Raw genomic sequence first — 12440 nt, forward strand, 5'->3', positions numbered from 1 at the left:
GTGTATTTATTTTACTTCAACTGCTTCTAAAAAAGCAAATTAACCAATCAGCATTAAGACCAGATTTATCTATTTTACAACAAGGCTTTGGCTGTGTAGAAAAAAGAAAAAGCCAGATGATCTGATTTTCATAATGCAGCAGCTCCTCTCTCCTCCTCCTCCTCTCTCCTCCTCCTCCTCCTCTCTCCTCCTCCCTCTGGCCTCCTGACAGCAGAGCCTCATACTTCAGACATGACTGAGCAGATTCATCCTGCCCGGTGGAGACTCTCTGGTAAAACTACTTGTTTCAGTAGCACACACAGGTCACCATGCCTCTCTGAATGGGCCAGCTTACCGTCTGCCAGTCTCCTTCTCTCCACCGGTACCGGGAGGGACAGTCAGCGGCCCTGCAGCTCTGGCTAGACGCCGGTCTGGACCGCTGAGGACAACCGGTCTCCTGAGGACTCCGTCGGTCTCTGACCTGGCAGAACACCTCCCGTTGCTGGATGCCATCTCCACACGAGGCTGAACACTGAAAACAGGAAGGATAAGTACTTTAAAAATGTTTATTCAACCTCCATCTAACTTTATTGTTTAACTGCATATCAAATTATCAACTTATATTCCTGAAATATTGTGACTATAGTGTTAAGCCTTGTGAGTTTAACTACCTCATGGTATTTCCATTTATTTGCTATCTATGGTCATTTTATTTTTTATTAAGTATGAAGATAGAGGACAGCATTAATTTAAGGGAATATTCCTGTCTAAAACAACTAATATTTAATCTGTTGTATTGTCATTTTTTTGATTAGATGTTCATAGTAGGGATGCACCGATACTGGATCGGATATCGGGGCGATACCGATAGAAATAGCTGAATCGGATATCGATGACAATGAGGCCGATCTATTAAATTCAGTTCTACGTTTATATACTATATACATTATGTACTGGGATTTGAATTCCTGTTTAAGTTTTGATCAATGTGTTGCTGCATTAAAAAGGTTTACACTTGAATTATAATTCCTGTAATTTTTAAGATTTTTTTACCGAGTTGCTGGTGAACGATTTATTATTTTAATAATAAATAACAATTAAATAAATTCATATCTATGTATTTATTGGTCACATTTTGTTTTACAACATTAGGAAAGCAATGTTTACGTCAAGCCTGATGTTGCCTTACACATAAAAGAATGACCCCAGTCTCTTACACACAGTGAGGCATTTAGCTTATTAATTAAACACTGGTATCGGATCGGTACTTGGTATCGGCCAATATCCAAAGCCCAGGTGTCGGTATCGGTATCAGGATTTAAAAAGTCGGATCGGTGCATCCCTAATTTATGCATATCTGTCTTTTATTTTCTTTACTAACCAAATTATGTGACATTCCAACAGTTATTTTAACAATATAAATGCATTACACACACAGAGCTTGGCGTATTGATGAGTACTGTTAGGGAAATATGTAATGATTAAAAAGCTGCAAAAATGCCTCCAGTGTCATATTGAAGTGATCTGGTTTATATTAACTTAACTGTTGTTGTTTACAGAAATGTGAAGAAATTCAAGTTGGAGCCTGGAAAGTGGATGGTTTTGTGGAACTATGTTTTTAATTAAAGTGTCTTTTCTGCTGTAATACAGAACACATTTCTACAGAAAAATCAAGTAATGAAAGAAGCATTATGAATCTGTTTTGTTTTCTACTAGGGCTGCCAATCGATTAAAATATTTATTTTTATTATTTGTTCAAATTAATCGTGATTTTAATCACACATTTTTGTATCTGTTCAAAATGTAGCTTAAAGGGAGATTTGTCAGGCATTTAATACTCTTATCAACATGGGAGTGGACAAATATGTTTGCTTTATGCAAATGTATATATATATCTATTATTGGAAATCAATTAACAACACAAAACAATGACAGATATTGTCCAGAAACCCTCACAGGTACTGCATTTAGCATAAAAAATATGCTAAAATCATAACATAAAAAACTGCAGTCCAACAGGCAACAACAGCTGTCAGTGTGTCAGTGTGCTGACTTGACTATGACTTGCCCCAAACTGCATGTGATTATCATAAAGTGGGCATGTCTGTAAAGGGGAGACTCGTGGGTAACCAGAGAACCCATTTTCATTCACATATCTTGAGGTCAGAGGTCAAGGGACCCCTTTGTCATGACAGTTTTTCCTCGCCAAAAGTTAGCGTAAGTTTGGAGCGTTATTTAGCCTCCTTCTTGACAAGCTAGTATGACATGATTGGTACCAATGGGTTCCTTTGATTTTTTTTAGTTCAATATGATGCCAGTATCTTTGTCTAGCTTTAAAACGGATCCCACTACAACCTCCAGAAGATTGATTGCGTTAATGCGGTAACTTTGTTTTTCATGCGTTCGGAGGTGATATTTAACAGTAACTAACTTGTGTCTCTTTTCAAACAGATGCTGATGATTCTGAACAACCTGCACTGATGTTAATGTAATGCTAATGAATGGCATAATATATACATAATAATGCATAACTTATGTAGCTTTGAAGTGAAGGTTTTTTTTGGGGGGGGGTACAGTATTACAAAGAGTCTTTGTATATGTGTATAACTGCTCATAATTGTTGCAGGAAGTGATAAACATGTGCAGATGATCAAGCTGCAGATTTTCTACATGAATCTATACAAAAACTGACATATTTACATGTCCATTCATATTCCTCTGTGTGTTATCTTTATTATCAGCCTTGCTGTTTCAGCAGTTGAGCCATTAGGCAGCCTGCTGCATCATGGGTAAACATGCTGTATTTGGGAGACTCGTGTGGAGTATCATTTTCTCCTGGCATGTGTCCCGCTCCACAGCTGTTCAGAGCAAACGCACATCCTCTCTGACGTGTGGTGCACAGATGTGTCCGTGGTGGACTCTTGGCGAGCGGGGTGAATTCAGAAAAAGAGGACACGAGAAAAGACAAGAGAGAAGAAGAGAGAGAGTAAAGGGAGGGATAGAGAGAGCGGACAGGCGTCAGACGGCAGCCCAGGTGCACGATGAGAGTGCGTCTGGCATGTTTAGTAGGGCATTCGAAGACATGTGGTTCCCATTGGGGAGGCAGAAGATGGAGAGGAAAAAAGTGAAAGAGGGCTTGAAAGAAAAAGTGATCATTGGGGGAAAGAGAAACAGTAAGAGGGAGGATAAAAGGAGAGAAAATATAGAGATGAGAAGGGTGGATTAAAACTGGCTGGACTAAAGCTTAGATCAAGGAGAAGGGTGCACGTCCCTCCTGCTGTCACACTGCAGCACCTCAAAAACCCCTGTTAGCAGCCGCCCCGGGCCTGTGCTGCAAACCACCATGCCATGTGTAAAAGCAGCACCCTGCCTTTAGTTAGTGGCCTGGCATGATGCATAAACACAGTCAGGCTGCAGATGTTTTCACACATATGCGCATACTTGCCAGCAAGCTGGTAAGCATTAAAGTGGGAAGAGGGAGAGCTTACAATGTCTGGCAGCGTGAGAACGAGAGTGGTGGAGGAGTGTTTTATAGCAGGGTCAAAGAGTCCTACCTCTCCCCAGCTGCCGGTCTTCCACTTGGGGCACCGACTGCCTCTGCAGCGCCTCTGCTTGCTGGGTTTCGGGGACAGATGTTGGCAGTTTTCCTCCGGGACGGGGCGGCCCGACCCGGTCACGCAGCCCACCTTGCGGGACTTGAACCCTCGTCCACAGGAGGCCGAGCACTGCAAGATGGCAAAGGAAAAAAAAAAAGAAGTGAAATTGAAATCGAGAAGGTATGTTTTATGTTTAAAATGCAACTGTAAACTTTTTGGTTGGCATTATTCAAGTCAGACAGCATGATTTGGATTCATAATGCACATAATTTGTTGAATGTTAGACTTAATTTTAGAATCTGAAAGATAAGTATAAGGTAAGTAAGCAAGTATTTATTGAACAGGTGAATGTCGATGACTTTGTGGAGTTTTTTTGACTGAAAAGAAAAAAAAAAGTGAGAGCCAGTTCCACGTGGGTAGCTAGTCCAATGGCAAAGCGTGCCCGATCACACCGGCAGCAGTTTGTTTCACCTCCGGGTTCACTGAGTTATTCGGAGTCTAACTCGGTGTGACAGGCAGACACACACACATAGCAGAGTTACAGGAGGAGGGAGTAGAGGAGGGTTGGACTGTGCTCGGATAATCACAGGGGGCGTTGCATGTGGGGATGGATGGGAAGCGACAGGCTCAGAGTTGAACGAGTATGCGGCGCAGCGTGCGGCGCTGTCCTGAGCAGCGAGGGACGGCACGAGACGGGAACATGCTGTGACCTCTCACCTCATTCGGGGGGGGAGGAAGGCTCATGAAATGCTTATTCCTCCTTTTTAAATGCGGGCAACCCCAATCTGATTTGTAATGAGATGGATTTATTGGAATCACACATGTGATGTCAATCAATAAAGATGAAAAAATTGATGATTCAGTTTGTTTTTTTGCCAAGAAATAAAGAAAATGAGTCAAATCAACTGTGTGAATCTTGTGCGGATATTGTTGTGATTCAATTTGAATAAAAAAATGACACGACTGTGTTGCTTGTATGTCTTTGGGATCCATCATGAATCGTAACACATATGAGTAGAAGACTTCATGGTTGATGTAATAAGTCACTTACAGCTCTCCTGATTTCAAATACCACCACTGACTGTAAGAACAGAGATTGTATTTTTAATGTTATTGACTGACATGAACACAAGAACTGTGGAGAGGGGATTTTCCAGTAAAGGTTCAAGTCATTAAAGGAAAGCATTTACAACCTAAGGCAGTCTCCCAGACTGTTGTTCTGTTCAAACATCAGGTCATTCCTCAAAAAGGTTTATACGCTTTCTTTACGAGGGCTTTCCTGCTGTTGTAATGTGCTGAAATGCCCTCAGAATCACTACAAATGGCTCAAATTAAAACACCATGTGTATCAGGACATGCAGGTTTCATTAACTTTGACCACAAGTTCTCTGGAGGTCTGTAATCATCCAGAGCGGTTCACTAATACAAACAATCACTGCTCACACATACTTGAACTTTCCTACTTCCTCATACAATAAATGCACTATATAAACAAGTTTATTTGCATCACTTTTATTGGCAGGAGGTCGAGCGGGTTGTCCACTAATCACAGGGTTTGGTGGTTCGATCCCCGGCTCCTGCTGTCCACATGTCAAAGTGATGAACCAACTGAACCAAAAGTGTTGTCGATTAAGGTAGAAAAGCACTTTATATAAGTTACCGTTCAGTGTGCAGTAACGATTGAGTACCCGTGAGAAAATGGCAGCGGGTAAAGACAAACTTTATGAGCTGAAGCGCAAGCGAGCATTTCAATTGTCCTGGAAACAGGAGTTTAGTTGGGTGGTGTTAGAGCAGTGGTCGTGTCAAGGGCCCCTAAATTGCTACACATTAGGTCACGGACCCCCATTTGATAAGATTTCGCTTCAGGGACCTCCGTCTGAAAAGATTTTGGTTGTTCGATGTGATTAAGACCAGAATACTACAGATGTCAAACACCATGGAGGAAGTGAAACCTACGATCAGAATAATCACTCCGATGACTCACATTGGGTTCCCTTCTATAGTGAATTAAATAGTGAAAATAAACTATTACCCATTTTTCTAGGGGCCCCCTGGAACTCCCTGAAGGACCCCTGGGGGTCCCTGGACCCCTGGTTTAGAACCACTGCATTAGAGTATGTGGGTGAAACTCTGGATTAATTTACTTAAATAAAGATTAAACATGACAATTAACTTTGGTCTTTGTTGTTATTTGTAGAGTTGTTCTGATACCGATACCAGTATCGGAAATGCGTCCGATACGGCCCAAAATTTGGTATCGGCAAGTACACCAGTCTATGCACCGATCCGATACCATAATTTATTAACCCAGAAAGAAATCAACTTGTTCTTCTTCGCCGCTCCAAAACAGTAGTCTTCACTGTGCTCTCGCCCTGGATGTATCATTGCTGCCACTGGCAACTACTGTTTTAGAGCAGCAAAGAAGAACTGATTGCAGGTAGTTTGTCACGTGACGATAGCAAACAACAACAGTGCGGTGCTAGAGGAGAGTGTAACGGTAACGGTAGTCAGAACGAGGAAAATTTAAAAAATCCAACAAGTAAAACGCAGATATGTACAGTAAGGCTTCCGTTTCAAGTTTTTTTTTTTATCAAGCTGGTATTGGATTGGTAACGGTATCGACCGATATCGCAAGTTCAGGTATCGGAATCGTTATCGGGAAGGAAAAAATTGTATCGGAACATCTCTAGTTAGTTGATAACCGCTTATAAATAAAACAATCTGTATAGCAACAAGTCAAAATTTACTTCAGACAAGTAGATTTCAAACCCACTTGCCCGACTGAGCAAGTGAAAAAAAACATTAATGTTGAACCCTGCAGTCTGATCAGTTTGAACTGCCTTCTAAACACAGTTCATAGGATGATTACAATCCATGCTATTGCAGATACAATAAATGTAAATGCATGATTCAAATCATACAACTTTAGGTATAAAAATCCAGACAAACAAAGTGTCGGTAAGCACAATGTGAAATGGACCCTCTGCCCCCCTAGATAAACCACATTTCAATGTCAGCATAGTGTTTAAGAATCCTTTTCAACTGTTTTGTTGGTTCCCCCCCCCCGCCCCCGGGATCACAGCAGTTTCCCAGAAGTCTGTCTGTGCTGATGGGATGAACCGGGAAGGGGCCCCTCCCCAGATCAAACGTGACCCCTGACCCACCAATACACCACTGCATTGTCTTGCTGACAGCCCCCCCCCTTCTCATTTGAGTCACTGTCACTGGCCCCCATTATTGGTACACTGTCATCAACTTGCATTAGACCGGAGTAGAGGGGCCTGACAGAAAGGGGCAAAGGGCGCTGGCGACTTCATAGCGGAGCACGCGTCACCGGGCGCCCCAGAAAAAAGCCGGGGGAGGCATTAAGAGTGAATGAACACAGTCAATGAAATGGGGGGGTTATACTGGGGCATTGTCACACACTGGACAAAGATTTACCTTGATGGAAAGAGCTTTGAACTCCTGACACAGACGGTAAAAGCACGATCGCTCAAAGAGGTCAGCAGAGGCCCTGACCACTTAGAATAACAAGGATATTGCTCAGTGATTTGTGCGTTTTCATTCAGGAAAAACACTCGTTGAATAGGCTGGCGGGGAGGACTGCTTCATAAGCTATTTGCCTGCCTCTCTTTTTAAATCTTTTAGCCAAAGTCAAAAGTAAAACACTAAATAATACAGGACACTTCCTTATCCACAAGCACACTGTAATTACCATAAAGCAGGAGCTGGTAAGTGAGTTAAATACTTCATTATAGGGCTCAGCAGCAGGACTACAATGTTGTAAGCAGTGAGTATGAATGTTGTTAGAGGTTGGTATGGAGTTAAAGGAGTGCCATAATAAAGAATAAATCTGTTAAAGAAGAAGAAAATAAATGTGGAAGTATAAAGAGGAATACATAAAAGAATATATAAGTAAATAAATAAATGTAGAAATATAATGAGGGATAAATAAAATAATATAAGTAAGTAAATAAATGTGGAAATATAAAGAAAATACATAAAAGAATTAATAAGTAAATAAAAATGTGGAAATATAAAGACAAATACATAAAAGAATAAATAAGTAAATAATTAAATGTGTAAATATAATGAGGAATAAATAAAAGAATAAACGTAAGTAAATAGAAAAATGTTGACATATAAAAAAATAAAATAATAAATACATGTGGAAATATGAAGAAATAAACATAAAGGAATAATTATAAGCATTTTCGCATTCATTTCTGTATATATTCATTTATATATTTTTAAAATATATTATTTTTTTGCATATAAATAACTTATGACATTTTTTGTATGTTTTTTAATTATTTTTTAATTTACTTATTTTTATATAATGTGATTTATTTATTTTATTCCTTTATTTTTTCCTTATTCCTTTTGCTTTATTATGGCACTCCTATGACTCCATAGATATTTGCATCAGTTATCTCTGTTTCTGACTTTTTTTGGACAACCAGTCCGTGTAAGTTGACAGTGAGTTACAATTTATTCTTTTCCTTTTTCTTAGTTTGCAGTGACCTGCTCACTGCATGTGACAAAAATGTTGGTATTGCTTTAGATTAGGATTGGGAAAAATGACGCTGTACGTTGCGGTCCGTAATATAAAACGTTACCAAAAATATGTTGTTCAAATAAGAATGAAAAAAGCCTTTGATAGTACCTCTACTTCACTTTAATCGTAACCTTTTTCTGGAAATGAACAGAAATCCAACAAATCCATAAAAAAAATTAAATATTGACATAACATTATAATGAAGTAACAATAAATACAAGTAATTACATAAATATACAGAAATCTTCTTGAAACACAAACTAATACTGCCATTTGTGAATAAGAGACATACAATATGCTTATTTCAAGAGCCTGTTGATCTGGTGTTTGATCTGTACTGCTGTTTGCACCGAGACGTTGAGGAGTCAAATGAAACTAAAGAGGAATAATAGGATGTGTTAATACTGAGTTTCTAGTTTCACTGATTCAGCGTAGATGTGACACATGTGGGAGTCATTACAAGCGATAGTTCTCATTAGTAAATGATGTGTGGTAAAGAAAGGAAATGTACTCACTGCTGTGTTAACAGGCCCTTAAAATAAGGTGTGATGTCAGAACAGACATTTATGACCAGGAGGAGTCAACTGGGTGGGCTGCAGGCAAAAGTTGCCCCTAACCACAGATTCTGGATCAGTTTTCACTGTCCTCCTCAACGGGAAGGTACAAGGTGGGCGATGACACCCACCCTGGATCTGTGTTTAGGACCATCAACTGCGCTGGGTCGCCGCAACAACTCATGCTTAATCTTAGCCAGCCAAAATCCCTCCAGTGCAAGGGAGAGAAAGATACGGCAGGGGGGCAATCATAACAGAGACTGAGGTAGACACATTAGGTTGGCTCAGAGTGAGAGCTCTGGATACAAAACACTTCCCCTGTGGTCACAGGTATCACGTGTTCAGAGTAACGACATTTTAACAGCCCATTCTCGAGCAAGTTGTTTGATGGACATTCGAAGACATGATTTCATCAGATCTGTGACACACTTTAGCTGATCAATCTGATCAATCCACTAACTGCTCATGGAAAGAAATAATAAAAAAAAAAGTACAGAAAAAGGCAGCATCAAAAAGCAACGTGCCACAATAAGCACCTAACCGATCAAAAATGTGATGGTTCATTTTTGATATTGTTTTGATATCTTATATCTCCCTTGTTTGGCCAAAGCACCACTGTAGTGTATGTTATCATAGGCCCTGTTCAGACCTGGCATTAACATGCATCCTGGGTGATCTGATCACAAGCGGACAGCTTTAAGTACAGGTGTGAACGCACTCGAGACGAATTGAGATCCGATCACTCAGACCACATTCAGAGGTGGTCTGGGACGCATATGGCCACACTCTTTCAGCAGTGTGTACGCGCATGTGTCCTGGGTCACATTAAGGACCGCCTTTGCTTGCAAAGGCAGCGGTGATGGTGGCACAGAGGTCCCCGGGGGACCGCTGTTACAGTAACCTTATATGTTGATAAGGGCTGTCAAAGTTAACGCAACATAATAATCATAAGAAACTATAAAACCTAAGGAATCCATTGGTACCAACCATATCATACTAGCTTGTCGTAAGGAGGCTATATAACGCTTAATTTTAGTGAGGAAAAACTGTCATGGCCATTTTCAAAGGGGTCGCTTGATCTCACTGACAGCTGTTGTTGCCTGTTGAGTTTGAGTTTTATGATTTGAGCATATTTTTTTATGCTAAATGCAGTACCTGTGAGGGTTTCTGGACAATATTTGTCATCGTTTTGTGTTGTTAATTGATTTAAAATAATACATATATACATACATTTGCATACAGCAAGCATATTTGCCTACTCCCATGTTGATAAGAGTATTTAATACCTGACAAATCTCCTTTTAAGGTACATTCTGAACAGATAAAAAATAAGCGAGTATAATTAGATTAATTGCAATTAAATATTTTAATCGATTGACAGCCCTAATTTTGATGTTAAAATGTACTGATTTTACTTTAATATCCTGACCGTTATTACTACAGACATTCCTGTAATATTACTTTGTGACATCTGCTGTATCAGCCATGTGTTTACTACGTGTTTATTTGCAAATAGAAAAGTGAGATCCGATCACATATGGTCATTGGAGACATATTCTAATGCCAGGCGTGAACAGATGTACGTAGCGCTGTCCACTCAGGACGCATGTTAATGCCAGGTGTGAACAGGGCCATAGTTTAATGGCTAGTTGAGTTGTGTTTTGTTCCAAATGAGGTATTGTTGAGCATAGCATATTTAGCAACTCCGAGTACTTACTGTACAAAGAAAACATTAACTAACACAATATAAATACACTCATATCAAGCACCTTTGGAGCAGAGAGCTTTAAACCTATTATTTTGGCCACACTAAGGAAAATCTGGGTCAAAACCCTCTGCCAAACTGGAATACAATGGCTATTAGTACTAATTACCACAAACTCAGTGAGACATTTTATTTTACAGTGCTTGTACAGCTGCTGTTTGCTGGTGTTTACTACTGATACTGGACGTTTCAGGAACTTTTGAGTCAACATGTCGTTTTGGGGCAACACCACTGATTGTTTCATAGCAGAGGGTAAATACAGAGACTGTAAAATAAAGTGTCTAAATAAGATTAGTAACTTCTCTAAAAAAAACACATGTGCCTTGAGACAAATTGAATTCTTGATACAATAGCCATTTCAAAAGATGTATATAGTACAAAAGATGTATATATATAGTACACAGCCCAAATACTGTCCTATGTAAGTTGGTGCTTTTAAAGTTACTACATTGTGTAGCACCACATATTTGGAGATTAAGGGCCATTCTTTGGATAATAAAAGAACAAGGCATCGTACTGTATATTCCTGATATACAAAAACATTCATCAGTATTTGCATATGAACAAAGATTGGCTAAATGTGCGAATACAAAGAGCTAAGACACAAAATATATCACTTTTAAAAGTTAATGCTATATACAAAAGATAAAAAGGAACAAAAAATATCTTAATAAATTATCTTTAAAAACAATATTTTACAAAACTAACTTTGATTGTGATACAAAGTGATCCTGAATTTTTTTCAAATACTAACACAAGGCTCAACAACAGTTTTATGGTAACTAGGACTGACAGAAATGTTCTTGTGGTCACAGCTGTCACTGAAGTATTTTTTTGACAGTACTTTTTTTGGCGTATTGCAAGTGAGGGTATCTTTGCCATGTAAGCGCAACAGAAATTAACTTTCCAAATGTCTTGAGGAAACCAATCGCAGGCACCAGAGAGGGAACAGGAAGTGGAGGAGGTTAAAAGTAAAAGGAGAGAAGTGTAATTTCTCCAGTGAGAAAAGCACCAAAGTCAGAGCCCCTCTAAGACTGTTTGTGAAAGAGTAAGACTACAGGTATTTGAAAAAAAAAAAAAAAAAGTGAGGATGAAAAACAAAGTTTATGAGCGTACCGAGCTCCATGGGTCCGTGCTCCAGTGAGGGCTAGACGGGCACGGCTGAGTATTGCACTGCTCACGATCTGGTGGCTTGTCATGGATCTCGCAGCTCAGATCGTTGAAACGCTCGCCGTTTGGACGCTGGCACACCACCAGCCTCGTCTTTATCCCACCTCCGCATGGCTTGGTGCACTGAGGACAGCAGGAGGAGAAGTTGTGTTTTACAGAAAGGTACGGGGAAAAAAGAGAAAAAACTGGGGCTATTTTTTCACATGGAAATAGATCCGTCTTGTGTGAAGCATTGAGAATGTGAGCATGAGCCGTAGCTGAGTGCTAATGCATTTTCAAAACCTCCACACTAAGCTGCATCAGTTAAAGCATTTATTCAAACACAAGTCAGCATAGACCAGACAGCCACTGCATCGTCGCCAAGGCTGTTTAGCTAGCTTGAGTGGGAGGCTGCTTCAGTACAGTCGGCATCAGACTGTCGTCTTCGACAAGGCTAAACTTCAGCCTGAAGATCAAACAGTTGGCTATTAACAGGTTGATTATTTACAGAGAACACTAAGCTTAACGATATCTGGTGATTCAATCAAATATGTACCGTATAGATGTCTGGATAAGCAATATCTGGCCACTGTGTTGGATGGGGAGGACTGAAGAGGCATGACGGTGATCAGCCTTAATTTATTATGGTATCGTGAATGCTCAGGTTCAGGCAGGGTCGTAAAATAATTATTGGACATGTTGATAAAACAGACGTTTGTTTAACAAAGAATAAATGCATACAAACTTGTCAAAATTACAATCCAAACACGTCAAATTGCATTGACATCTCTCGGATCTTCTGTTTTATATCCCCTAAAAGGGTCGGGGCCTTGGCGATG

General features: G+C 39.8%; 1 protein-coding gene across 1 annotated transcript in view; it reads right to left on the bottom strand.

The window, feature by feature from the left end:
- adamts9 (ADAM metallopeptidase with thrombospondin type 1 motif, 9) overlaps positions 1–12440 on the bottom strand; it is a 61183-nt gene that overhangs the window by 16091 nt on the left and 32652 nt on the right. Inside the window, exons 28-30 of the mRNA XM_037769291.1 lie at positions 11569–11745; positions 3534–3704; positions 335–511 (exon numbers count right to left, since the gene is read on the bottom strand). Of these exons, the coding sequence (XP_037625219.1) occupies positions 335–511; positions 3534–3704; positions 11569–11745 (525 nt within the window). The remainder of the gene's footprint in view (positions 1–334; positions 512–3533; positions 3705–11568; positions 11746–12440) is intronic.

The sequence above is a fragment of the Sebastes umbrosus genome, chromosome 1 (assembly GCF_015220745.1).
Source record: "Sebastes umbrosus isolate fSebUmb1 chromosome 1, fSebUmb1.pri, whole genome shotgun sequence".
Lineage (NCBI taxonomy): Eukaryota > Metazoa > Chordata > Actinopteri > Perciformes > Sebastidae > Sebastes > Sebastes umbrosus.